Source organism: Myxocyprinus asiaticus, chromosome 46, assembly GCF_019703515.2.
Source record: "Myxocyprinus asiaticus isolate MX2 ecotype Aquarium Trade chromosome 46, UBuf_Myxa_2, whole genome shotgun sequence".
Lineage (NCBI taxonomy): Eukaryota > Metazoa > Chordata > Actinopteri > Cypriniformes > Catostomidae > Myxocyprinus > Myxocyprinus asiaticus.
The window spans coordinates 5,265,796-5,293,434 of NC_059389.1; the positions used below are offsets into that span (position 1 = coordinate 5,265,796).

Genomic DNA, 27,639 nt, shown 5'->3' on the forward strand with positions numbered 1-27,639 from the left:
AAATCTCCCAGAACAATGCTAAGAGAGTCCGGGTGTTGTTGCTCCATGTCTGTGATGTGATCAGCCAACTGTTGCAGCGCTGCACTTACACATGCTTGTCGGGATATAAATGTAAGTGGGTTCAGTGGAAAGGAGGAGGTGAGAACCGGCTTGACAACTTAAATAATAATTTAATAAACAACTTAAACACACAACCAAAAACCACACAGTACAGCTGCCTGCAATTCTCTCTCTCTCAAACAGTCGTCCCCGGCCGCCTTTATCCCTTGCGCACCCCATCAGGATGATTGGGGACCGGGTGTGTCTCATTCCAGCCCGGCCCCACCCTCCTCGGCTCTACAATAAATACACCAGAATAAACAAGGAAAACTCCCGTGGCGAGTAGAAAGGCTTACAGTTGACGAAGAGTGCCTCTAAATTAGAACAGCACATTTTCAACGCTGTTACATCTGTACACCAACTTTCGTTGATGTAAAAGCATGTTCCACGCCTCTCGTTTTCCCCAGTAACTCCGCGATGCGATCTGCTCTGAACAGCTGAAAGCCCAGCAGATGTAACGCTCTGTCCAGGATGACTTCACTCAGCCAGGTTTCTGTGAAACACAGAACAGCAGAGTTAGAAAAGTCTTTATTTGTTTGAGTGAGCAGAAGCAGTTTGTCCGTTTTGTTAGCGAGGGAGCGGACATTCGCCAGATGAATACTCTGCAGCGGAGTCCTAAAGCCGCCTTGACGAAGATTCACAAGCGCGTCGGCTCGCTTCCCTCGCGTGCGTCTTTTGGATCGCTTGTAGAGCACCACTGCACCACTTTAATGTTTAATAAAACGTCAGAATAATCAAATACCATCAAAACATTATCAGGTATGCTCTGCCGAATATTCAGTAGTTCATCCCTGGTGAAACTGATCAGGAAAGAGTGACGACAAACATGACAAACAAACAAAAGTAACAAAAATGCTAGAGAGCGCCACACCGAAGCAGCCATCTGCGGCCATCTTTTACGTACCACAAATATAAAACAAGGTAAGAGTATAAATAGACATATACAAATAATAGGACATATAACAGAATGACATAGGTTCAAGTGGTAATGTATGTGCAAGGTAGGGGTATGTACAGTTATTGAATTAAATATGTGAATTTAGGCATGTTTAAAAATGGCATGTTGGGAACCTGGGTAGCTCAGCGAGTATTGACGCTGACTTTCACCCCTGGAGTCGTGACTTCGAATCCAGGGTGTGCTGAGTGACTCCAGCCAGGTCTCCTAAGCAACCAAATTGGTTGTAAAATCTTTATAAAATCTAGTTCTGTTTCTAACATGTGATACTCTGAGAACAGTCAGATCAGTTAAAACTGTATTTCTGTTTTTTTTGTTTTTTTGTGGTTGTGTAGATCACTAAGGTGCCTGTTCAGGCCTGCCATCTGAAGATAGACTGCCAGTCGTGTGTGGCACAGAAAGATCCATATTGTGGCTGGTGTGTCCTGGAGGGAAGGTAAATTTATGTTTTTGGCATACTTAAAAAATATTGCTTGTCAGGGCCGTGGCCAAGCGGTTAGTGCATGCTGAGTTGTCGTGGTCATGTGGGAGATCCAGCATGTAATGTGTCCCTATCCCATTTGTATTGGCAAAAAGGAAAATTGTTAAATTCAATTATTTTGTATGATTTAAATCAGCCTTTACAGATCCAGGGACCCCTAATATAAAAAGCCAAATATTCTTAGTAACACTTCATAATAACTTAAAAAACAGGAACATTTATTTATTTAAGGTTTAAATTATGTCAGTTGTATGTGTTTTAAAGATCAGTAATTAATGTTTATTCAAATAATTGGAAATGTCATACATTTGTTAAGAAAAAATGGCTTTATATATGGTATATATCCACAAGGGTCCATAGTAAAATAATAAATCCATTAAGAAACAGTGCCTATATTAAATGATCATTGTATTATTTTTTGGCTGATATAAAAAAATATAACAATATTTTATTATATTGCAAAATTACACAGTGGTGTTAAACAATATTTTTTTTTTACCATATTTTATATTTTTGTTTCTTTATTTTATTCTATATTTTTAACTTTTTATTATTTACAGTCTACCTATGAATAAAATTATATTGGCAATGTGAAGACACAAGCATCATACGCTCACTGAGTACTTCATTATGAACACTATGGTCCTAATAAAGTGCCTTACGTGGTCTTCTGCTGTTGTAGCCCATTCGCCTCAAGGTTTGACATGATGTGCATTCTGAGATGATATTCTTCTCACTACAATTGTACAGAGTGGTTATCTGAGTTACCGTAGCCTTTCTGTCAGCTCGAACCAGTCTGGCCATTTTCTGTTGACCTCTCTCGTCAACAAGGCATTTCCATCTGCAGAACTGCCCCTCACTGGATGTTTTTTGTTTTTGGCACCATTCTGAGTAAATTCTACAGACTGTTGTGTGTGAAAATCCCAGAAGATCAGCAGTTACAGAAATACTCAAATCAGCCCATCTGGCACCAACAATCATGCCACGGTCAAAATCACTGATCACATTTTTTCATCACATTTTTGATGGTTGATGTGAACATTAACTGAAGCTCCTGACCCGTATCTGCATGATTTTATACATTGCACTGCTGTCACAGGATTGGCTGATTAGATAATCACATGAATAAATAGGTGTACAGGTGTTCCTAATAAAGTGCTCAGTGAGTATATATTTCCTGAGCATATGTGTTGAATCATATTGTGTTTTATTTAATTGCATTAGAAGTGTAATATTAGGTTTTATTCATTGTGTTAGATGTACCAGGAGATCGGAGTGCAGCCGTGCAGAGGAAAAGAATGGTTGGCTGTGGAGTCCAAGCCAACAGTGTGTGAAAATCATATCTTTCCGCCCGCCGAATCTCAGCTGCTTGAAGTCCCAGCAGGTACCAGCCGAGTGTCGCGGACACAATTACCAGAGTCTTATTTTTAAACCAGACCACTCAGCGCTGATTATGAGAAAAGCTGAGCTCAACTCCCACACAATGAGGCCATATTGGTGAACAGACGGCGAAAACACAATGGGCGCTGATGGCGTGTTTAGAATTCTATTCTAAAGGTGCTGCCGTTGTGTTTTGCAGTTGTACAGTCTGAAAGTTTATGAGTGTACTGATGTTTGTAGCTTATTTTTTGAGGAAATGTTGATATTCACTAAAGAATATTTTAATAAAATAGCAATTACTCATGACAGTCAATTATTTAGGAACAGACTGGAAATGTATCATTTTGTCTTCAGCTATTTGTCAATGTGGTAAGAAAAAGAAACTTTAATTCAAAGGGAAAACAAAGGGTTTAGTTTTCTTATCCCATTGGCAAATAGTTTTTTCCCCACTTGTAAGCGTAAACCTCAATAAATTTAGTTTGAATTCTCACAAAACCAGACTTAATATCTTATGTAATTTTGCTTCTCAACTAAATGTATATTGTTTCAAGTATACTTAGATATTTTTACTTGAATCTGGCACAAACAAATTTCTGTGTCAATCGTTCATAAATCCATTCTTACCTAATGTCTTTGCAATGAATGCAAAAATGTATGTAAGATTTGTTCTATGAGCAATTCACACAGAAATTCTGTTGTGCCATATAGTTCACACGAGCGACATAAGTTTGAAATTTTTAAATTCTACCCCTCCTTCCCTTCATATAATTTCCTTTTGTGTCTCTGTAGTCTGTATAAATTATAAGTGGCATCCAGAGACCCGAGAGTGACAGCTGTGTGCAGTTACCAATTCCCTTTTTGATTTGTAACTAGTAGCACCTAATAAATAATCAAGCAAAAAAAAAAAAAAAAATTCTAGTGCAAATAGTTTTCCTAAAAATTGATGTTCACATATGTGGACAATGGGGCTAAGTTGTGAAATTTTAAATAACACTAAGCTATAGAAAGTCAGATTTTTTTAATCAAATTGTTTATTATGTTTCCAGGAGTGTTGGTTATTCGTGTTTTTAAGCGTTACAGACATTACATCAGAAATTTGCATAATAATTCTCAAAGTCCACGTATGCGAATTTTTTAAAGTGGCATATCAATCAAAACTAGAGATGCTACTCTTTACACCCAAACAGGTTTCAATGACAAAAACTTAGAGGTTTCTTACCAGAGGCACTTTTGTTTGCTCTGCGCCGGTAGAAGCAATTCACGGAAAATGACGTCATGTTGTTGTGTCACATGACTCGGTGCGGCAGAAGTTTAACCCTTAAATGACAGTCTAGAGTCTTGTGAACAGTATTCAGTCGGTTTGATTAATTGAAATTATGCTTTGTGTAAAGCTAAGCCAAAATACAACGTCCACGCATGTGGACGCGGGGTCACACAAGGTTAAAATAAGGTTGTATTAAAAATATATATTAAAAGTTTTAAAGCATTATGAACTAACATTGAACAATTGTATATATTAACCAAGTTTAATGAATGCTGTAAAATATATTGTACGTTGTTAGTTTGTGATACTTAATGCATTTACTAATGTTAACAAATACAACCTTATTGTAAAGTGTTACCAAAATTTAAAATAGGAAATATTTTTTTACTTTTTTGGGGTGATTGAATTTGAAGATTTTTTTGCTTGTTTCTCTCATATATTCACAACTTACAAAATCTCTCACAGGTCGATATAAACGTCCGAGCTCTGCCGATCCTCAGAGATTCCGACCGTATCAACTGCGTCTTCGGCTCTTATCACAGTAACGCCAGGATGGTGGATGGACAAGTCAGTTGCCGCTTACCTGAGCAGCATCTCATACCGCCCACACCTGAGCAACAAGGTATGACTCAAAAACATGACATTTGATATGTGAACATTCTCTCTATGAGTCATATTACAGAATGATATGGAGTTTAAAGGGGCTATATTCTACACTATTACACATTTTATAAATTTTTCCACAGAAGTCCACTTATAATATTAGTCATGTAGTTTCTCATGAGCATTTTCAATCCTCTCCATACCTTAAAATGGATCATAATGTATCTTGAGGAACCAAATTTGCCTTGATCTTTTGAGATAAGAGCTTAATGTACTTTAAAACATACTGTAACTTTTAGAAATCAAAACCGGGGGCCTGGGTAGCTCAGCGAGTATTGACGCTGAGTACCACCCCTGGAGTCCCAAGTTTGAATCCAGGGTGTGCTGAGTGACTCCAGCCAAGTCTCCTAAGCAAACAAATTGGCCCAGTTGCTAGGGAGGGTAGAGTCACATGGGGTAACCTCCTCGTGGTCGCGATTAGTGGTTCTCGCTCTCAATGGGGCGCGTGGTGAGTTGTGTGTGGATCGCTGAGAGTAGCATGAGCCTCCACATGCTGTGAGTCTCCGCGGTGTCATGCACATCGAGTAGTGTGATAAGATGCACAGATTGACGGTGTGGCAACTGAGACTTCCGTCACCTGGATTGAGGTGAGTAACCGCGCCACCACGAGGACCTACTAAGTAGTGGGAATTGGGCATTGCAAATTGGGAGAAAAGGGGATAACATTTTTTTTTTTAAAAAGACCTCAGAACTAATCTGCAGAATGACTCATTCTGAACTCCTGCATCAATCTTACATCAGACAGATGAATACATCAACACATGAGTGCCCACATTTAGAGGTCCATTTAAAAAAAAAAAAAATAAATACTTAAACCTAATGATTTTCATGACTTTCAGTTGCATTAATGGTTTTTGAACATGCATTCTTCCACCAATGTGGGCCTGACACCATACTAAAATTTCCTGCTGCCACTCAGTATCACTGCAATGCTGTAACTGAATCTGCAGTACGACCAGTGTAGTCCGATATCTGAATGAATGTCTCTTATGAACCGGTTCATTTGAATCTACAGTGTGACGAATGGATTCAGAAACACAAATGAATGACTCTTGTGAGCCGGTTCTTTTGAATCTACAGCGTGACCAGTGTAGTCTGATTAGGAGGAATGACTCGTTTGAGCCGCTTCTTTTGATTCTACAGCACAAAACATACAGCGCTACCAGTGTAATCTGATTCCCGAAAAATGTATCCTATGAGTCGTTTCTTTTGAATCTACAGCGCAACCATTGTTGTCTGTTTCCGGAAAGAATTACTCTTATGGGCCGATTCATTTGAATTTACAACACGACAAATGTAGTCTGATTCCCGAAGGAATGACTCTTATGAGCCAGTTCTCTTGAATCAGCAGCGTGACCAGTATAGTCTGATTTGAATAAATTTCTCTTTTTAGCCAGTTCTTTTGAATCTAAACAGCGAAACATACAACAGGACCAGTGTAGTCTGATTTCCGAACTATTGACTGTCATAAGCCAGTTCATTTGAATTGACAACATGACCAATGTATTCAGAAACCTGAATGAATGACTCTTATGAGCCGGTTCTTTTGAATCTACAATGTGACCAATGTAGTCCATTCCCAAAAAGAATGACTCTCATGAGTTGGTTCTTTTGAATCAACAGCGTGACCAGTGTAGTCCGATTCAAATGAATGACTCTTATCTACAGTGCGACCAGTGTAGTCTTATTCCTGAACGAATGACTCTTATGAGCTGGTTCTTTTGAGTCTACTGTGCAAAACATACAGTGCTACCAGTGCAGTCTGATTCCCAAATGAATGAATCCCTTGAGTCCGTTCTTTTGAATCTACAACGCAACTAATGTTGTTCAAATCCCAAACAAATGACTCTCATGAGTCGTTCTTTTGAATCTACAGTGTGAACAGTGTAGTCCGATTCGAACGAATGAATCCCATGAGTCGGTTCTTTTGAATGTACAGCGCAACTAATTTTGTAAGATTCCCGAACGAATGACTCTTATGAGCCGGTTCTTTTGAATCTACAACGTGACCAATGTAGTCCGATTCTCGAACGAATGAATCCCATGAGTCGTTTTTTGGTGAATCAACAGTGCAACCAGCGTTGTCCGATTCCTGAACGAATGACTCTTATGAGCCGGTTCATTTGAATCTACAGCGTGACCAATGTAGCTTGATTCCTGAACGAATGAATCTCATGAGTCGGTTCTTGTGAATCAACAGCGCAACCAATGTTGTCCGATTCCTGAACGAATGACTCTTATGAGCCATTTTTTTTTTTTTATCTACAGCGTGACCAATGTAGTCTGATTCCCGAACGAATGAATCCCATGAGTTGGTTCTTTTGAATCTACAACGCAACTAATGTTGTTCGAATCCCAAACAAATAACTCTCATGAGTCATTCTTTTGAATCTAGAGTGTGAACAGTGTAGTCCGATTCGAACGAATGAATCCCATGAGTTGGTTCTTTTGAATCTACAACGCAACTAATGTTGTTCGAATCCCAAACAAATAACTCTCATGAGTCATTCTTTTGAATCTAGAGTGTGAACAGTGTAGTCCGATTCGAACGAATGAATCCCATGAGTCTGTTCTTTTGAATGTACAGCGCAACTAATTTTGTAAGATTCCCGAACGAATGACTCTTATGAGCCGGTTCTTTTGAATCTACAACGTGACCAATGTCGTCCGATTCCCGAACGAATGAATCCCATGAGTCGTTTTTTGGTGAATCAACAGTGCAACCAGCGTTGTCCGATTCCTGAACGAATGACTCTTATGAGCCGGTTCTTTTGAATCTACAGCGTGACCAATGTAGCTTGATTCCTGAACGAATGAATCTCATGAGTCGGTTCTTGTGAATCAACAGCGCAACCAATGTTGTCCGATTCCTGAACGAATGACTCTTATGAGCCGTTTTTTTTTTTTTATCTACAGCGTGACCAATGTAGTCTGATTCCCGAACGAATGAACCCCATGAGTTGGTTCTTTTGAATCTACGGTGCAACCAGTGTTGTTCGAATGAAAGACTCTTATGAGCCCATTCTTTTGAATCTTCAGCATGACCAATGCAGTCCGATTCGAATGAATGACTCTCATGAGTCCTTCTTTTGAATCTACAGCGTGAAATATACAGTGCGACCAGTGTAGTCTAATTCCCAATGAATGAATCCCATAAGTCTGTTCTTTTGAATCTACAGCGCAACCAATGTTGTCCGTTTCCTGAACAAATGACTCTTTATGAACCGGTTCATTTTCATCTGCTGCGTGAAACATAAAGCACGTTCAGTGTAGTCTGATTCCTGAATGAATGACTCTTATGAGTTGGTTCTTTTGAATCTGCACAGCAAAACATGCAGCGTTATCTCCCGTAAGTTTTTAGTGAGTCAAAAACGTACTGAATCCCGAGTAATTCATTTCATCATGTACGTACTGAAATAAACCAAGAATCCAAGAGTATTTACCTAATGGTTGTTAATATGACAATATGTAGTAAAGATTTCACATTATGAGTCTTGTCGCAGTTAGTTGCAATTTTAGTATATCTAAAAAAATTAATATTTTATTCAATCATCTTAATGAAAAAGTCTGTGTAAACACCTTTTGCAAGAATCTGTTCTGTTGAAATGTGAAATCATCCCATCATCTGATATCAGACTGCTGAGGTCAGTAAATCCAATTAGAATTGCATTTCTTGTTTCCAAATATTTCTTCCTCAAAAGTACTAAATGAATCTGTAATGAGACCATAATCTATCCTTACAATTCCCATCCATACCCAAATTTACACATCCTTAGTATTTGTTATGATGTGTCCCCTTTAAGACTCCTAGATGTAAATGATCTCTGTTATGATTGGCTAAACTCTTCCTGACCCTCTCTCTTCCTGTGTGCACAGATTCCGTGGCCGTCCCGGTCAAGATCTTCGTGAACGGCAGCGTGGAGGTCGCGTCCAGTGAATACAAGTTCTACAACTGCGCAGCTGCGGTCCGCAAAGCAGAAAATACGCCGTACGTTTGCCCTCTCGCTTCTATTGTCAGCGAATGTGTGCGTCCACTTTGTGCTGACACCAGTGTGTGTATAATGAATACGAGCATCTGTAACGATGAGACAGAGGTTTACTCATAAATTGTAATGCATCACTGAAGCAGGAATTGAATTTGCTTCTATAGAGACTTGCTTACGTTTATTTTTTTCCAAGAGCAGGAAATTGCTTTCGTTTCTCTTCCATTCATCACACATGAAAGTCGATCTCTCATGTCTTTTTTCCCCCTGCTTCTTGTGTTTTAAGAGCCAGGGGACATTTCTGATGAATGACTATTATTTGAAGTGTGCTGTGGGTATATGCTTTTACTCCAAACATTTTCACACTGATGAAAAATTTAAATAGAGGTCTGATTTGAAAGCTCTCTTGTTTGCAGCCATTTCTCTGGTTTAATCACTTTGTGTGTTTCTCCTTAGTTGCACTTCCTGTGTAAGCAGCACTTGGGGATGCCAGTGGAACATTGCGGCCCACACCTGCACAGATTTAAATGATGCAGAAACCGGGGCCAATATAATCAAACACAGACAGGTACTGACAAAGGAATTAATTGGGGCTTACACACAAACACACACACAAAGATTTTCGACTTAATGAAAAACGACTTTCAGCCCTATGTTTCAAGAAAACATTTTTAAAAATGACATTTCTTAAGCACTGGTACTTTGTTAGACCAGTTGGACCAACAAATGTTAATTAATTCCTTAAACCAAATAAAATCAAATGTGATTTTCATGACCCAATCAACCCCGTACTTTCACCATACTGGTCATTAATGGTCTTTAGCTGGCCTAGTTGAGCTGGAAGACCTCATTGGAACAGCAACAACCGATACCATGTCCCAAAAACCAGCTTGACTGTCTTGGGCCACGTCCACACCAATCCGATCTAGTTTGAAAACGCTATGTTTACACCTCTCATCCGCACTTGACTGGAAGCTTTCGAAGACGCATCGATAACTGAATACTTTGGGAAAACAATGACATTGGAAAACTGAAAACACAACTGAAAAAGAAAAATTCTGTCATCATTTACTCACCCTCATGTTGTTCCAGACTTACATGACTTTGTTCATTGGAAGTTTATCATAATGGAATTGGGGATGTCGAGCTTAAAAAATTTAAAATAAATAAAAAAGCACCAAAAATGTTGTCCATGTGACTTGTGCACTATTGTTTAAGTCTTCTAAAGCATACAATATCTTTGTGTGAAAAACAGACTGCTATTTCAGTCGTAATTTACTTAAAATCTTCCCCTACACTGAGGCTCTGAAATCACTTTCAAATCAAATAAGAACTCAAATGTCAGATTTGATGTCAAGAACCAGTGATGTATCACCTAATTAATAGTGGAGGTGGAGATTCTATACTTTTAATGGATAACAACTTAAATTTCAGTCAAACATTTCGTATCTCTTTAGAAGACTTAGAAAATAGCGCAGAAGTCATTTGGGCTACTTTTATGGAGCTTTTTTGTTATTTTTGTTTTTTGCTCTACAGTGCCAATTCCCATGAAAAAGCACTGTAGATATTCTGCAAAAGTTCCACGAAAAAAAAAAGAAAGGTTTGGAACAACATGACGGTGAGTAAATGATGACAGAATTTAATTTTTTTGGGTGGATTATTTCTTTAACACAGTCAAGCTGGTTTTTGGAAAATAGTAGCTGCTCTAAGGAGGTTTACCTGCTCATCTAGACCAGATTAAACCAGCTAAGGACATAAATGATCAGCTTAGATCAGCTTGAACCATGCAAACCAAGCTACTACTTAGAGCCAGCAAATTCCAGGGATGCAAACTAGTCATCCTCTCGGCTAAAGTCACCTTTTTTTTTTTTTTAAGCTAAATTGTCTAAATTGTTTGGTAAAATTGTCATTTTTACTTTTTAAAATCACTTGAAATTGGTACTTTAAAACCACTTCAACTCTATGGTCCTGCCGGCGAGTTCAAAGGAGGGCATTATATCACAAAACAAATTATGCTTAAAACGTTAAAGTCTCCGTATACGTAAGTCAGGCAAATGAGGTATCATTTTAAAGCATTCGTGTTGAAAATTGGCAGCCCCCGAGAGAGAGTGGGGTAGAAATATTTATATAAAAATAAAAGTCCACCTAAATGGCTCTCATTCTCAGGAATGTGACTGTACAGTTAATTGTTTTGCCCTAATACCACAGTTAGAAAGACTTTCAAAAGAATCACATGAATATAAAATATGTGAAATATGAAGTCATCAAATACAAACGTCTCTTTTATGCTCCAATAACTGCTGCTGTAAGCCCCAAGTAGCCAAAAACTTCTACTATCTGCTTTTACCTTAGGGAGTTTTTACTTGTCTGTGAGCTTGCTTGTGTGAATATCTAATGTTGTATCTTAGATGTCCAGGACAATATATGTCATCCAGAAGGAAAAGCATGCTAAACAAATCATCTGAAATTTTTTTTTCCAACTATTGATGATAAAATGATAAAATGTTATATGTCATGGCAAAGGAAAGGATCTCAGCTTTCTCATGACACTTAGATTGAGCTTCTAGTCCACTCAGAGGCCGAGATATTCGATGAAACAAGGGTGGTGCTTGAACTGAAAATTAGACCGAATGTCTATGGACGAGCACAGATCTGTATATCGTGATGGAATGTGATAGAATGTGTTGCTGCCATCTAGTGGAATAAAATTAGACTTTTCAAAGTGAGGTAGAATGAACAGAACCAGAATGACATATTGTAAGGGGGTTAGAGGGAAAGGAGGAGGCGAGAACCGGCTTGAGAATATAAATAATAGTTTAATGATCAACTTAACCAAAAACACACAAACATAACACACACAGGGCAGATGCCTGTAATTCTCTCTCTCTCTCGAACTGTCGTCCCCGGCAGACTTTATCCCTCGCTCGCCTCATCAGGCTGACTGGGGACCGGTGTGCGTCATTCCAGCCCGGCCCCACCCGCACTCCTCCGCTCTATAGTCCTCCCAGCGTTGCCTCAGGCCGGGGAGCCCCCGGCATGACGTACATCCCCCCCTCCTCTCAGGGGTGGCGTGCCTTGCACCCCAACTGCTGGCAGGTCATCCCCGCCTTCCTCGACCTGGGAGGAGACAGGAGGGGAAAAACAAAAAAAAAAACAACAAAAAAAAATAGGCGAGGGAAAGGCTAACAGAGAGAGAGAGAGAGAGAGGACAGAAAAAAATAAACTCACTCACCGGTTCTCTGATGCACTGTCGCATGGTCCTCGATCACTCCTCCACCCTCTCAGGCGGACGGCAGCCGCTCCTCCCCGGGTGGTTCGGAGTCACATCTCCAACCCCCAGTGGACAGAACGCCCCGTTCCCAGCGACCCGTGGGGACACTCCTCCGCCCCTGGCAGCAGCCCTACCGCTCCAGCCGGTCGGTGAGTCGCTTCCCTCCTCCCCTCATGGACGGCGGTCTTCTCTCGACCCCTCCGCGTTTCTGGGGGACGGCAGTGGCTCCATCGTTCCAGGCGGTCGGGGTGTCCAGTCCCCACTCGCCTCGCGGACGGTGGCCGTTCCCCGCGTCCGGGTGGTCGGGCTACTCCGTCCCCCAGCGGATGGCAGCGGCGCTTCCCTGGGTGGACGGCAGTGTCGAGGGCTCTGCGACAGGCATCCCTCCTTCTTCCCGGGTTTCGGCACCAGTGTAAGGGGGTTAGAGGGAAAGGAGGCGGCGAGAACCGGCTTGAGGATATAAATAATAGTGATCAACTTAACCAAAAGCACACAAACATAACCACGCACAGGGCAGCTGCCTGTAATTCTCTCTCTCTCTCGAACTGTCGTCCCCGGCCGCCTTTATCCCTCGCTCGCCTCATCAGGCTGATTGGGGACCGGGCGTGCGTCATTCCAGCCTGGCCCCACCCTCCTCCGCTCTACACATGTTTACAAAGTTAGGACAACAACAAAAAAGTTTTTGTTTTTCAAAAAAATGCATATAATATATTTTTTGTGAATAATTTGAGTCTTTTTTTTATTATTTGGGGGGTTCTCTGAAAAATGAGACCAATTTTTTGCAATGAGTACACAGTATGTGTGAATGGTGAGCTTTTAAATTTGAGTGTGAAATATTGCAGGAGGCAACGCCCCAGAGTTTAAGGGATAAGCTGAAACACTCAAAAAAAAAAAAAAAAACAAATACATCAAACACATAACTGAAAATATACTCCTGGAACACTTGCTATAACTTTCTCACCTTTTTCACCTCTCATGAGTTTGCATCCCTGAATTTCAGAAATGGCCCCCACAAAGTTTGAAATTTGCTGCTTCCTGGAACAGCCACACTTGGCAGATTAATTGGACACAAAGCTAATAATTTTACTCGCTCAGTTTTAATGTGTAACATTTGAGCTGATTCAACAAATAAAATGGAGGGAAAAAATGGATCATGCAATTATGCAATTAGACACAGCCGCCAATGTCAGAGTGGATATATGATATTTCAGCTGTAAATAAACTCTTTCGTTCATCCACGTCATTGTAGTTAATGGGTTTTTCAGTTTCAGTGGACATCCATTAATTTATGTTGGACATAAATAAAGAATCGTTCACAAGATCACTGTAGATTAGAGTGGAATTTGGGAGACGGTACAACAGCTCTCTAGATTTAAAGATCGCCCAACTTTCCTGTACAGCAGAATTCATAGAGTTCTCCATCTTCCCTTGTGTTCTAGGTCAAGAGCTGCCCACGGTTCGAGAATCCGGATCCAGTCCTTATTCCGGTCGGATACAAAACACGAATCAGTTTCGAGGGCATTAATTTGGACCCATACAAGGTGAGTTTAACATCCTGTCCTCTTCACTACAAATGGCGCTCTTCTAGGTGACTAGGAGTTAAAGTGGCAGGCTTTGGGACATTGTGGTACATCTAAGATTCTAATCTTGAAATATTTAGGTCATAATCTGATTATGTAGTTTCACTCTAAAGGAATCTGTGTTTGAGCTGTGGCCTAGTGATGAGTGCACATGCTCTGACATATTGAGCCTTGGTGCTTAATATAGGCAACACCAGATCGAGTCTAGCATGCGAAAGTCTTTCTTCAAGGTGACTAAGTTAATGACTAAATATATATATATATATATATATATATTTGGGCTGTCGATTTAACACATTAATTAATTGTGATTAATTATATAAAAAAATAATGTGTTAAAAAAATTTACGCAATTAATCATGTCCCCGGACCGTAATAAGGAAGATTCCTGAGCAATTCAAGCTTGAAATACCACCTGTTTTCTTCAGGGGGCAGTAAGCGGATGTTCAGCTGTATAGGCAACGTGTAGCTTATACAGAGAACAAACCAACACTTCAGCAGACAGCACAACACGAGGACACATTCTTGTGTTTAAATCACAGCTTGTTGGAGCACCAAACCAAACTTGGGGATCTCAAGACGTGTTTTTCTAAGTATTCTTAGTATTTTTCTAAGTTTTTCTATGTTTAATTTGACACAGCAACCTAAAAATTTTACGTTTATGACGCAACGTGACCAAAGTGAGACGCTCCAAAAGCATCCGTCTGACGCAGGTTTACATTGGCGCGTCCATAGAAAAGCCCTCATTATAAATCTTGGACTGTTTGACAAATTCAATTGCAAAATGGATTGCCATGAACTGTAGGCCAATGATTGGCCTATGTTAAATAATATACAAATAAACAATATATTGGATTCTAAAGCTACATTTTGTATTGTCTTGTCAACGCTTAACTCTGCCACAATAATGTAATACATTTTTATTATCAGAATACTATTTTTTTAATAATATATATATACAGTATATATTATTTGTAATTATTTAAATATAACTATAATTATTTCATAATTATATATTGAATTACTGTTATTTGAGGGACTTTCTCAACAAATATTTATATATGCAGTTAATTGTGATTAATTAATTGGCACACCATGTAATTAATTTGATAAAAAATTTGAATCGATTGACAGCCCTAATATGTATGTGTGTGTGTGTATGTGTAATATATATATATACTGTATGCGTACAGGATAATGTATTTTATACATATATATATATATATATATACACACACACACACACACACTCACCGGCCACTTTATCTAATCATCCAATCGTGTGGCAGCAGTGTAATGTATAAAATCATGCAGATACGGGTCAGGAGCTTCAGTTAATGTTCACATCAACCATCAGAATGGGGAAAAAATGTGATCTCAGTGATTTCAACCACAGCATGATTGTTGGTGCCAAATGGGCTGGTTTGAGTATTTCTGTAACTGCTGATCTCCTGGTTTTCACACACAACTGTCTCTAGAGTGTATAGAGAATGGTGCGAAAAACAAAAAACAACCAGTGAGCGGCAGTTCTGTGTCAGACCATGTGATGTTTGTCCAATCGTCTGCTGTCCAGTTTTGGTGAGCCTGTGCCCAATGCAGGTTCAGTTTCCTGTTCTAAGCTGACAGTAGTGGTACCCGGAAGGGTCTTCTGCTGCTGTAGCCCATCCGCCTCAATATTCGACACATTGTGTGTTCAGAAATGTTTATTTGGGTTACCGTCACCTTCCTGTCAGCTTGGACCAGCCTGGCCATTCTCCTCTGACCTCTCTCATCAACAAGCCGTTTTCGCCCACAGAACTGTCGCTCACTGGATGTTTTTTGTTTTTCGCACCATTCTCTTTACATTCTAGAGACTGTTGTGTATGAAAATCCCAAAAGATCAGCAGTTACAGAAATACTCAAATCAGCCCATCTGGCACCAACAATCATGCCACAGTTGAAATTACTGAGATTTTTTTTCCCATTCTGATGGTTGATGTGAACATTAACTGAATCTCCTGACCTGTATCAGCATTATTTTATACATAACACTACTGCCACACTATTGGCTGATTAGATAATTGCATGAATAAGATGTACAGTTGTGTGTGTGTGTGTGTATATGTGTGTGTGTGTGTCTGTGTGTGTGTGTATATATATATATATATATATGATATAATTTTACACAGGTTAGTAAGCAGTTTTATCGCACTAAAATATGGCTATGCTTTTGAAGCAATGTCTATTTTTAATGTTTATGGACTGGCCCGTTTACTTCCATTGTAAGTAATTACCTAACCTTTTTGTGGTGATCAACATTATGCCACAAATCCTGTCGATTTAGCTTGACTTGTGTTGAACCTGGAAGTTTGCAGGCTTTGTCACATTTACACTTTTCCTGAATTTTTTTTATAATTCTAAAATATGCATTTTCCTTTTAAACCTGTGTAAATCTATGTTTCGGAGCCATGGCTTAGTGGTTAGCTGCTCTTAAATGTTGAGCCTTGCTTCACATCTTGGTGATGTGCATTTGAATCCAGCTTTCATTTCTTGATCTCCTTGTACCATCTTTTCCTAACGGTTGCGCACGTGCTTTAAAACAGTAAGCTCAGTTGGACAACAGTTTGTAATTTCCCAAAATTCATTTCCCCCTCTTAAGGCACGGTGACATTTACATTTGCACAGCGAAATTCTGAGGGCGAAATACAGTAATCTCAATGGGAATCCACGCAGTCGTTAATTTTGGGTGATAGACTTCCAGTTGCGAAAGCACGGTCACATTTACCCTTGCCCAGGGAAATTCTGCTGGTGAAAAAGGCATGGGTGGATATTGAGCGTGTGTGAAACCAACAAAAAATGAACTGCCAAGCAGCCTCTTTTTAATGCTACAATTTATACTCTGGGAGAGTTGAGTTAAAAAGAAACTCTGCAACTGCAAGTTTCTTTGTAACTTAGCTCTCCCAGAGTATAAAGTACTGTACCTCTCGATATAGTTTTTTGCTGGTTTCACACTCGCTCAACATCCACCCACGCCTTCTTCGCCCACGGAATTTCGCCATGCAAAGGTAAATGTGACCACACCTTTATCCCATCATTTCCTATTGGTTAATGCACATGCTCTGACACATTGAGCACTGGTCCTTATGTTGACAGATTAAGTTTGAATCCGGCTCGAGCCGTTTCCCAAACTTTTTTCTTTCACTCCCATTATTTCTTGTCATCTCTCTACTGTATCTATCAATCAAAGTGGCAAAAAACTGATGTGTTGCAACTGTTGATGTTTTGTATTATTTGTGACACTTCAGGGCCGCGATTTCACCATCGGAACAGAGCTGATGAAGTTTGAGGAAGATGTGAAGACAGAACCGGGGCCCTTCTACTCTTTTAGTGGATATGAGGTTAGTTACGCATGCACTCCAGTTCTGAATCACTCTCTTTATCTGCATGTTGCCCAGGGCAGTACTGTAGTTAAAGCACTATAAATCTTTTAGGGTAAAAGGCTTGCTAAATGACTCGTAACCAATGGCCAATAGAAGCGACCCCTATATTTACCATAGTTTGTCTTGGAGTTTTGGATTATTGCTCCCCCTGTTGGTAAATGTCCATCCTGAATTCTTATCCAGTCACTCTAGGTCAGTGGTTCGATAGTCAATTGGCTGATTTTAAAAACCGACCTAAATAAATAAAAAAAGCACCAACATTAAACAAATCGACTGCTTAACTCATAACAATGAATTAACTGATTCTTTGAATATACATTTTTGATATTGTTTCCGTTGTCTCTCTTACAGTAGCTTAACTATGGGAACCTCAAACCTATAACATCTTTGGGTCAGTGTGCATAAGTGTTTGGTTCCATTTCTTAGTTAGTGAACTGTCAGCTTATTTAGGGTCATTAGGTAAATGTAGCAGTCTAGTTGACGTCAGTAAAATAAGAGCAAAGCATTCTGTCAAAATTATGGATTGGTAAAAATGAGGCAATTTCAAAAATAGGCTGAAAACTAAAGGATATTTGTACTGTAATAAAAACTGTAGGTAATTGTTTTGAGGTAGTTGGTGGTATCCGCCAGATATGGGGTGTAAGGTGATCCACTATTTTTGTTTTACTGTTGAAGGGGTCCACCACCTGAAAAAGTTTGAGAAACCACAACTCTGAATTCTTGAGGTAGGTTTCCGGAGACTTTAATATGTAGAAGAGAACTGTAGGTGTAGCGAAGAAAAAAACACTGGTTCTATTCAGCTGCGTCTGACTTCCTGCCAAACTGCCTGCAGATACAGAGCGGAATATTTTCACCTAACACAAGCTCTTGTTCAAATGAGACACTCCTGAAAGCACATCTGACTCATTCTCTGGTCTCTCTTTTCTAGTTTTCCTTTGATAAAGCTCACGAGACCAGCGTTCTGTTCCACGTACGGGATAAATATACCAGAAAGAAGATAGACAGCAGTCTTAATGGTAATCACTCTTACTGGCTTTGAGATTTTGTTTTTTTGGTTGGGGGGGGTACAGCTTAAATTAGCCTAAAGTTATTTGCTGGTCTTAGCTGATCAGTCAGGCTGGTCTTTTGGTGGTTTTAAGGGGTTTTGGGCAATTGTCAGTTTGTCAGGCCTGGAGTCTAGCTAGACCAATTTGGCCAATGTGGGTGGCCAGCTAGACCAGCAGAAGTGCCATGCCAGCTTAAACCAGCTAAGACCAGTCAGCTAGTTTAGGCGGGTTTTAGCAGTTTTATTATCTCCTTTTAGATGCTTACGTTTTTCTCTGTTTCAGTCACTCTTTATGACTGCTCTCTGGGACGTGAAGACTGCAGCCTGTGTAAAAACGCTGACCTCAAATACCAGTGTGTTTGGTGCAAACAGACCAGCTCCTGTGTGTACGACCAGCTCTGTGCTTCTAAAGAGCCAGTGGAATGTCCCGACCCTCAGATCACTGACGTGAGTCTTTACTGCTAGACACAATGTCAAAGGATTCATCGTGTGCAGGGACAGACATGATTTAAATACTGTAATTAAAAAATTGAAAACACTCAAAACATTCACAGACCTCAATACTCAAAACACACAATAGTCACTTACGATACTCAAAAATTCACAATACTCATAATACTCAACACTCAGTACTCACTTGTATCACTCAAAACAATCACAATAGTCACTTACGAAACTTAAAACACTCACAATACTCGTAATACTCAAAACACTAACAATACTCACTTGTGATAATCAAAACACTCAGTAGTCACCTATGATACTCAAAACACTCACAATTGTCACATACGATACTCACTTTTGACACTCAAAATACTCACAATTCCCATGATACCAACAACACTCATAATACTTGCGATACTTAAAAAACACAATAGTCCCTTATGATACTCAAAACACTCACAATACTCCTAATACTCCAAACACTCCTAATAGTCACTTATGATACTCAAAACACACACAAGACTCACTTGTGATACTCAAAACACTCACAATACTCACTTGTGATGTTCAGAATACTCACAATAGTCACTTACGATACTCAAAACACTCACAATACTCCTAATACTCCAAACACTCCTAATAGTCACTTACGATACTCAAAACACACACAACACTCACTTGTGATATTCAAAATACTCACAATAGTCACTTACGATACTCAAAACACTCACAATACTCACTTGTGATATTCAGAATACTTACAATAGTCACTTAACACTCACAATACTCCTAATACTCCAAACACTCCTAATAGTCACTTACGATACTCAAAACACTCACAATACTCACTTGTGATATTCAAAATACTCACAATAGTCACTTGTGATATTCAGAATACTCACAATAGTCACTTATGATACTCAAAACACTCACAATACTCACTTGTGATGTTCAGAATACTCACAATAGTCACTTAACACTCACAATACTCCTAATACTCCAAACACTCCTAATAGTCACTTACGATACTCAAAACACTCACAATACTCACTTGTGATATTCAAAATACTCACAATAGTCACTTATGATACTCAAAACACTCACAATACTCACTTGTGATGTTCAGAATACTCACAATAGTCACTTATGATACTCAAAACAATCACAATACTCCTAATACTCCAAACACTCCTAATAGTCACTTACGATACTCAAAACACTCACAATACTCACTTGTGATGTTCAGAATACTCACAATAGTCACTTATGATACTCAAAACACTCACAATACTCCTAATACTCCAAACATTCCTAATAGTCACTTACGATACTCAAAACACTCACAATACTCACTTGTGATATTCAAAATACTCACAATAGTCACTTGTGATATTCAAAATACTCACAATACTCACTTGTGATATTCAAAATACTCACAATAGTCACTTGTGATACTCAAAACACTCAATACTCACTTGTGATATTCAGAATACTCACAATAGTCACTTATGATACTCCAAACACTCACAGTACTCCAAACACTCGTAATAGTCACACTCAAAGCACTTCCTTTGGACCCTTTCAAAGACTGTGATGATGCATTTCTGCCTTAATTTAGCAGCATAAATCAATAAAACTTTTTTGTATTGTTTTATTTAATGCAAATTTATAACATTATTCTTTGTGTTTTATTACCCTGGTATTAATGGGGGGAAAAATACCAACACTGCTGCAGTGGTGTACCAAATACAGCTACTGAGAGAGTGACAGTAAATTTGGCCATTTTTTTTTTCTCTTCTGACTGCGATAATCCACTGCTCTCTATTTTTACCTCTTTTGGAAAGTTGTGAAAACATAAAAGTGGATTTCATCTTTTGCTGTTGGAGCAAATGGGGAAACAGAATTAATATTTGTTGTGGTCTCCTAGAAATGTACCCCGCTATAGTTTACTTAAATGGTCAATACTCAATCCTCAAAACACAATTTTCAAAACACACTTAATCCTCAATTCTCAAAACACTCCACATGATCCTCAAACATTCAAAATGATCATCAATACACACCCTGCTGAAAAAAATCACCAGCATATGTTACGTTTTGAATGCTAGTGTGGGATGGGATGTTAGTGTGCTGGTTTGTCTCCACATAGGCTTCTTAACTATCTTCACATAAAAGACTTTCCTGGTCAACCAGCTTCACTGTCTAATTTTGCTGGTGAACAGAATGGTCATGATGGTCCTCAAGCTGCACCAGCACGAAACCAGCCCTAACTGGCATAAACCAGCCTGAACCATCATGCAGGTCTAAGCTGGTCTTTTTAGCAGGGTTTTAAAACACTCACAATCCTCAATACACAAAACACTTGCTATCCTCTACACTCAAAACACTCTGCTTTGGTGAATGCTGCCAGTTCCAATTCACATAGCTCAGAAAGTTCCAGCTCTTTTTCTCTCTCTCCCATTCTCCCCCATTCCAGGTTTTCAACTTTGAGACTTCATTTAAAAATCAATAGAAATCTAAGGTCATGTTCTTATTGAATGACTGAATTACTGCAGAGACTACATTCACTCATTTTGTTCGTAACTCACTGGAAATTCACCTTTTACTGTTTAATAGTGAAATTGCTTATCTCAGCTCATCTCTGTATGGTCTTTATTCAGAGCAGTCTGTTATTAAGGTCTAAGATTCTAATTTATTCCAGATCATGCCGAGATACGGGCCACTGAAAGGGGGAATTGCTGTCACTATTAAGGGCTCGAACCTAGGAATTCAGAGAGGGGACATTAGAAACATCACGGTAGCCGGAGTGCCGTGCAGACACCTGGGGGAACGATACTCCGTCTCAACCAGGTAACATCTATAAAAGTTGATGTTTCTAACTTGTTTTACTCCTGTCTGTCTTTGTGTAGCACACTCTGAAATGACTTGCTATTAAAATGGATTGAGTATTGAACGAGAGCTCTTATGAAATCAAATTCCTGCTGGACTTATGAGTTTGCAGATGGTCTGTGGTACCAAACGACCTGATTTTCAATAGATGGCCTGTTTGAGAAATCTGGTTCATTCAAAGCTTAATTTAAAAATCATTACCCTGAAATCAGTACACCTAAAAATGCCCCGAAGATTGATCCGAATAATGTATTTTAGATGTTCTGCTAAAGACTTAAATTATGCTTGTGACTATCAGTAGATGAATTAAATATTAAGGGGGAATTCACGTAAAATTAAATAAATATGCCTTTATTTCCTCTCTGCATTATTTTAGTTTCTCATTCACAATTATGAATTATTATTTAAATTCAGTTTACTTCCTGCTTTCCATTGTCAGGAATAGCATAATTTTTATATAGCGCAAATTACACTGACTTATGTGAGGTGCAATCTATAATAAGCATAATTTCCATAGAAAGGAGGTGTGTTTGCACTGAAAAAGATCCTATTACTCCAGGTTCTTGGCTAATTCGAGTTGCACGATACCGAGAGATCAGTTCATAGAGTTGCTAACTTAAGACCCGTGCCGCGCGTCATTGATTTAGCCTTTTTTTACTTGAGATGGATCAGCCAAAATCCAAGTCCAAAAATGAATTCTATCCTTTTTGTGAATCGACCAGTTTTTAAAAGAATCATCTAAAAGAATAAATGATTTCATCACAAATCTTTAGATCACGAATCAGACATCTCTATAATTTATTTCTTAACTTCAAAATAACAAGGAAAGGCGTGTTTTTTTTTTTTTTTTTTTTTTTTTTTTTAAATGTTGTGGAGTAAAAATTCAGATTTTATCCTTTGGAATGATGCAGAGTACAAATCATTTTCCCAAAATAATTTTTTTGCATCAAAATGAATTGCGCGTAGCACGGACTTTTGTGAATAGACTTTTTGTGAAACTCTCGATTTAGACAAAATTGAGAGACTAATTCTGAGAGCTGCTAATTTGAGACCCGCATCATTGATTCATCGAAGAGTTTACTCAAGAACATCTGTGACCGGATCAGTCCAAATCACATACGAATCATTCAGTCCATTTTGTGAACCGGCTCAAACAGTTAATTTTTAAAGAATCGACTGAATTCTTGAAATTAATGAAATTACTGACAGTGACGTAATTTAAATACTCACGGCCCAGTGCTATACCAGCGCAGATAGCGCCTGGTTAAATTGGATTGCAAGGAATAAGACGCAAGTGATTACGCTGAAATACAGTGCACAAATGTGGAGGAAAAAGTTTAGTGGATTTGCCCCAAAGTATGTATATGTATGAGTTTTTCTGGGTTTCCTTCAGTAGAACAAAGTTAGAATTGTACAATATGAAATTTGGAATGTGTATTTGTATTTAGTGCCAAAGAAGAATTTTTGGTTTTCTCAAAGCTGATGTCAGGCTTGGCCGAGTCAGTAATTCTACATCAAGGTTTATAAACTGAGTGTTCAGCCTGACGGAGTGTTTGTCTGGCTGCTAACAAGTTTGAGAAGGATCTTTCAGTGGAAACAGGAGCGTTTGGCTTCAGAACAGTAAATAAGCTCTCACTGAGATCACTGTCAGGATGATCTGTCAGGGGAGGTGGAGTTGCAGGTTTTGGGGGTAGCAGAAGATGTTTTCCGAGTTGGCCGATTTGGATGTAATGAATCTGGAATCTGTGGGTTTTTTGTTAATTAAAAGCATCTGTTCAACCCTGATGTTTTGGGCATGTGGGACTACGTCTGTGGAAAAAGTCTGTCCTGCTTCGGTTAATTTGGTCTTCTGGTCATTTTTATCTTTTATGAGGGTTAGTTCACTCATAAATGAAGTTCTGTAAACCCTTTCACTTTCTTTCTTTTGTGGAAAACAAATACAGTAGATATAGTACAGAATGTCAATATTCACACAATGTTAATTTCATATATACACTATATTGCCAAAAGTATTCGCTCATCTGCCTTAAGACGCATATGAACTTAAGTGACATCCCATTCTTAATCCATAGGGTTTAATATGACGTCGGCCCACCCTTTGCAGCTATAACAGCTTCAACTCTTCTGGGAAGGCTTTCCACAAGGTTTAGGAGTGTTTATGGGAATTTTTGACCATTCTTCCAGAAGCGCATTTGTGAGGTCAGACACTGATGTTGGACGAGAAGGCCTGGCTTGCAGTCTTCGCTCTAATTCATCCCAAAGGTGCTCTATCGGGTTGAGGTCAGGACTCTGTGCAGGCCAGTCAAGTTCTTCCACACCAAACTCGCTCATCCATGTCTATGGACCTTGCTTTGTGCACTGGTGCGCAGTCATGTTGGAACAGGAAGGGGCCATCCCCAAACTGTTCCCACAAAGTTGGAAGCATGGAATTGTCCAAAATCTCTTGGTATGCTGAAGCATTCAGAGTTCCTTTCACTGGAACTAAGGGGCCAAGCCCAGCTCCTGAAAAACAACCCCACACCATAATCCCCCCTCCACCAAACTTCACAGTTGGCACAATGCAGTCAGACAAGTACCGTTCTCCTGGCAACCGCCAAACCCAGACTCATCCATCAGATTGCCAGATGGAGAAGCGTGATTCGTCACTCCAGAGAACGCGTCTCCACTGCTCTAGAGTGGTGGCGTGCTTTACACCACTGCATCCGACGCTTTGCATTGCACTTGGTGATGTATGGCTTGGATGCAGCTGCTCGGCCATGGAAACCCATTCCATGAAGCTCTCTACGCACTGTTCTTGAGCTAATCTGAAGGCCACATGAACTTTGGAGGTCTGTAGCGATTGACTCTGCAGAAAGTTGGCGACCTCTGCGCACTTTGCGCCTCAGCATCCGCTGACCCCGCTCTGTCATTTTACGTGGCCTACCACTTCTTGGCTGAGTTGCTGTCATTCCCAATCGCTTCCACTTTGTTATAATACCACTGACAGTTGACTGTGGAATATTTAGTAGCGAGGAAATTTCACGACTGGACTTGTTGCACAGGTGGCATCCTATCACAGTACCACGCTGTAATTCACTGAGCTCCTGAGAGCGGCCCATTCTTTCACAAATGTTTGTAGAAGCAGTCTGCATGCCTAGGTGCTTCATTTTATACACCTGTGGCCATGGAAGTGATTGGAACACCTGAATTTAATTTGGATGGGTGAGCGAATACTTTTGGCAATATAGAGTGTGTATATATATATATATATATAATGTGATTGTAACTAGTAAGAAATCCTTTTAATTTATTGATATCTGTAATTCATTTCCAGATGTCTGAAATTAAAATCTCCACAAGTGAAAACCAAATTCCAGATATCAAAAACTAGCATTTTCACTAGTTGTTATTCAATTGTTCATATCAGGAATTGACTTTTGCACAAGGAACAATGTAATTGTTGATATAAAAATTGTTGTTTTTACTAGTAAGAAATTACGTTTTGGACAGATGTGAACGACAGATCATTGTGAAATTTTACTATTGAAAATGCAGTTACAGATTACATTAACTGTTTTTTACTAGTTGAAATTACATTTTTGATGTCAAAAATTAGCATTTTCACTAGTAGTAATTCCATTGCTGATATCAAGAATTAGCATTGTAACCTCTTCAACTCTTCAAAAGGGGGAGAAATGTCGCGAAAAACGTTTACACTTAAAAATTTTACATTTCCGAATACGGTCATATCGTTTGAAAGCTTAGAATCTGAACTTTTCATAAGTAACCATCTCTTCAGCATTTATGTTAAATAAAATAACAAAATAAGGCCTGAAAACATTCACATCACAAATCAGCGCCACCAAGAGGTCATGTGGTAGAAATATTACTGTGAAAATAAGTCTTTCAAATAGCACTTAAATAGAAAAATCATATATCAAATGAAAGCAGTACAGTTTATTTTGTTGCCCTAATACCACAGTTCGAAAGTTTTTCATAAGAATCACAAAGTGAAATATGATACCTGTAAAAATGTCTCTTTTATGCTCCAATCATTGCTGCTGTAAGCCCCAAATAGCTAAAAACTCCATATCTGCTTTTACCTTAGGCAGTTTTCTAAAACAAATTGCAATTTTTTACTTGTCTGTGAGCTTGCTTGTGTGAATATCCAATGTTATATCTTAGATGTCCAGAACAAAATATGTGGTCCAGCAGGAAAAGCATGCTAAACAAATCATCGGAAATATACTTTATTGACTGTTGATGATAAAATGTTATACATCATCAACATACAGGATCCCAGATTTCTAATGACACTTAGATTGAGCTTCTAGTCCACTCAGAGGCCGAGATATTCTATGAAACAATGGGGGTGGTGCATGAACTGAAAATTAGACTGAATGTCTATGGACGAACACATCTGTGAGAGCTTACAAAGTTAGGAAATGCTTACAAAGTTAGGACAACAGAAAATTATTATTCTCTTTAATCTTTTTAACTCCATAATATTGTAAACTTATACAATATTATTTATTAATAATTTAAGTCTTTTAAAAAAAAAAAAAAATTGGGGGATGTCTGAAAAAAGTAGAACAATTTTTGGCAATAATTCCACATGCAAATAGTGAGCTGTTACATTTGAGTGTGAAAAGTAGCAAGGGGCAGCCCAAAAGTGCTCCAGAGTTGAAGAGCTTACTTGTGAAAATTAAATTGTAGATATCTATAATTCATATCCTGAATATGATGTCGAAAGGGCTTGTGATATGGATACGAGAAAAACTTTTAACATGGAATAAAATTCCAACAGCTTCAACTGTTAAATAAACCTATTTTTCTTCATTTTGTCTTACAGTGTGGTGTGCGAAATTGGTCCGGCGAATCTTTACAAAACTGGCGAGGTGGAGATAGAGGTGGGCAATGGAAAAAAAGGGGTGTCCGCAAAACATGTCCAGTTCACCTACAGGGTGAGTCACGAAGTACCTGCATTACGCAGCATGCACCACACATATGAACTCATACTGTGAAACTCTATTTGAGATCACATCTGGAGGGTTTTGTAAATGTTCAGTTTGTGGGAGCTCTCTGGATTCGGTATGCAGTTATGAGCCGTTTTGTCACAGTTCTTTACACAGTCTCTGGTCACCCTGCAGTGATGAGCAGTGATAATAATTATGGGCTGTGCTTCCACGGCTGACGGTTTAAACAGAATTTATTACATCTGTTTTTCTCTTGAGCGAGGCCGCCTCTTTCACGCCCTCAGGGAAATGCTGAGGGTGAGATTTTGTTCAGCAGATTGACGTGTCTCGGACAGCGTGAAGATGCTTTTCCTGGGATTATGTAATCATTACGAAAAGATGGTAATGTCCACAATGTGTCTGTCACGGCAGGGTTTTTGCAGATGTTGCGCCCATCATTACTACATTACAGAGCCCCACAGGGGACACGTATGGGGAAAAAAAAAACGAGAACCGCTAATCTGTGCCTACGATTTTGCAATCCATACTCACAGATTTGTAAACTGTTCTTCGTTTTAACAAATCGTGCTCACGCTTTTATAAACCGTTCCCTCAATGTTCTATTCTGTAGTCTTTGTAAACCATATTCTCAAGATGATATTTGTCTCATTAGGACCCTATAGCAAAGACTGTGTCCCCTAATCGGGGTCCTAAAGTGGGTGGAACAGTCCTCACCATCACCGGGATGGGCCTGAACACAGCTTCTAAAGAAGATCTTCACATCACTGTGGGCGACGTGCCCTGCAGAGTGTAAGTGCAGTATGGCATCATTGGAAATGTGGTTTCTGTTATGTGACAACAGAATAGGGACTTTTTTATTGCCAGATCTTACATTTGTTTGGTTATCTCTGTTAATTTTCTCTCTCTGTCAGTGAGAAGTTTGGAGTTCAGATCACCTGTAAATTGGCGGAGTATCTGGGCGATACGGTTCCCTCAGCTCGCCTCACCGTTAGGGTTTATTACGGCAGATACACCTCGACTGATGTCCATACAGCCTTTCAGTTCTCCAACAACCCATCTGTGTCTGACCATCACCCCAGGAACAGCTTCATCTGGTCAGTTCTACCTGGCCAAAAGAGATCGAACAAAAACACAAAGAGCAAAGGAGTAATGCTGTGCAGAAAATCAGATGTTGTATTGAAAGACAAGAAGGAATGGGATCTAATGTGATG

General features: G+C 39.2%; 1 protein-coding gene across 1 annotated transcript in view; it reads left to right on the top strand.

The window, feature by feature from the left end:
- LOC127436245 (plexin-B2-like) overlaps nucleotides 1-27,639 on the top strand; it is a 223,914-nt gene that overhangs the window by 172,743 nt on the left and 23,532 nt on the right. Inside the window, exons 6-18 of the mRNA XM_051690282.1 lie at nucleotides 1,390-1,490; nucleotides 2,793-2,919; nucleotides 4,645-4,801; nucleotides 8,719-8,830; nucleotides 9,282-9,393; nucleotides 13,536-13,637; nucleotides 16,961-17,053; nucleotides 18,024-18,111; nucleotides 18,424-18,587; nucleotides 21,286-21,434; nucleotides 26,305-26,416; nucleotides 27,081-27,217; nucleotides 27,340-27,522. Of these exons, the coding sequence (XP_051546242.1) occupies nucleotides 1,390-1,490; nucleotides 2,793-2,919; nucleotides 4,645-4,801; nucleotides 8,719-8,830; nucleotides 9,282-9,393; nucleotides 13,536-13,637; nucleotides 16,961-17,053; nucleotides 18,024-18,111; nucleotides 18,424-18,587; nucleotides 21,286-21,434; nucleotides 26,305-26,416; nucleotides 27,081-27,217; nucleotides 27,340-27,522 (1,637 nt within the window). The remainder of the gene's footprint in view (nucleotides 1-1,389; nucleotides 1,491-2,792; nucleotides 2,920-4,644; nucleotides 4,802-8,718; nucleotides 8,831-9,281; nucleotides 9,394-13,535; nucleotides 13,638-16,960; nucleotides 17,054-18,023; nucleotides 18,112-18,423; nucleotides 18,588-21,285; nucleotides 21,435-26,304; nucleotides 26,417-27,080; nucleotides 27,218-27,339; nucleotides 27,523-27,639) is intronic.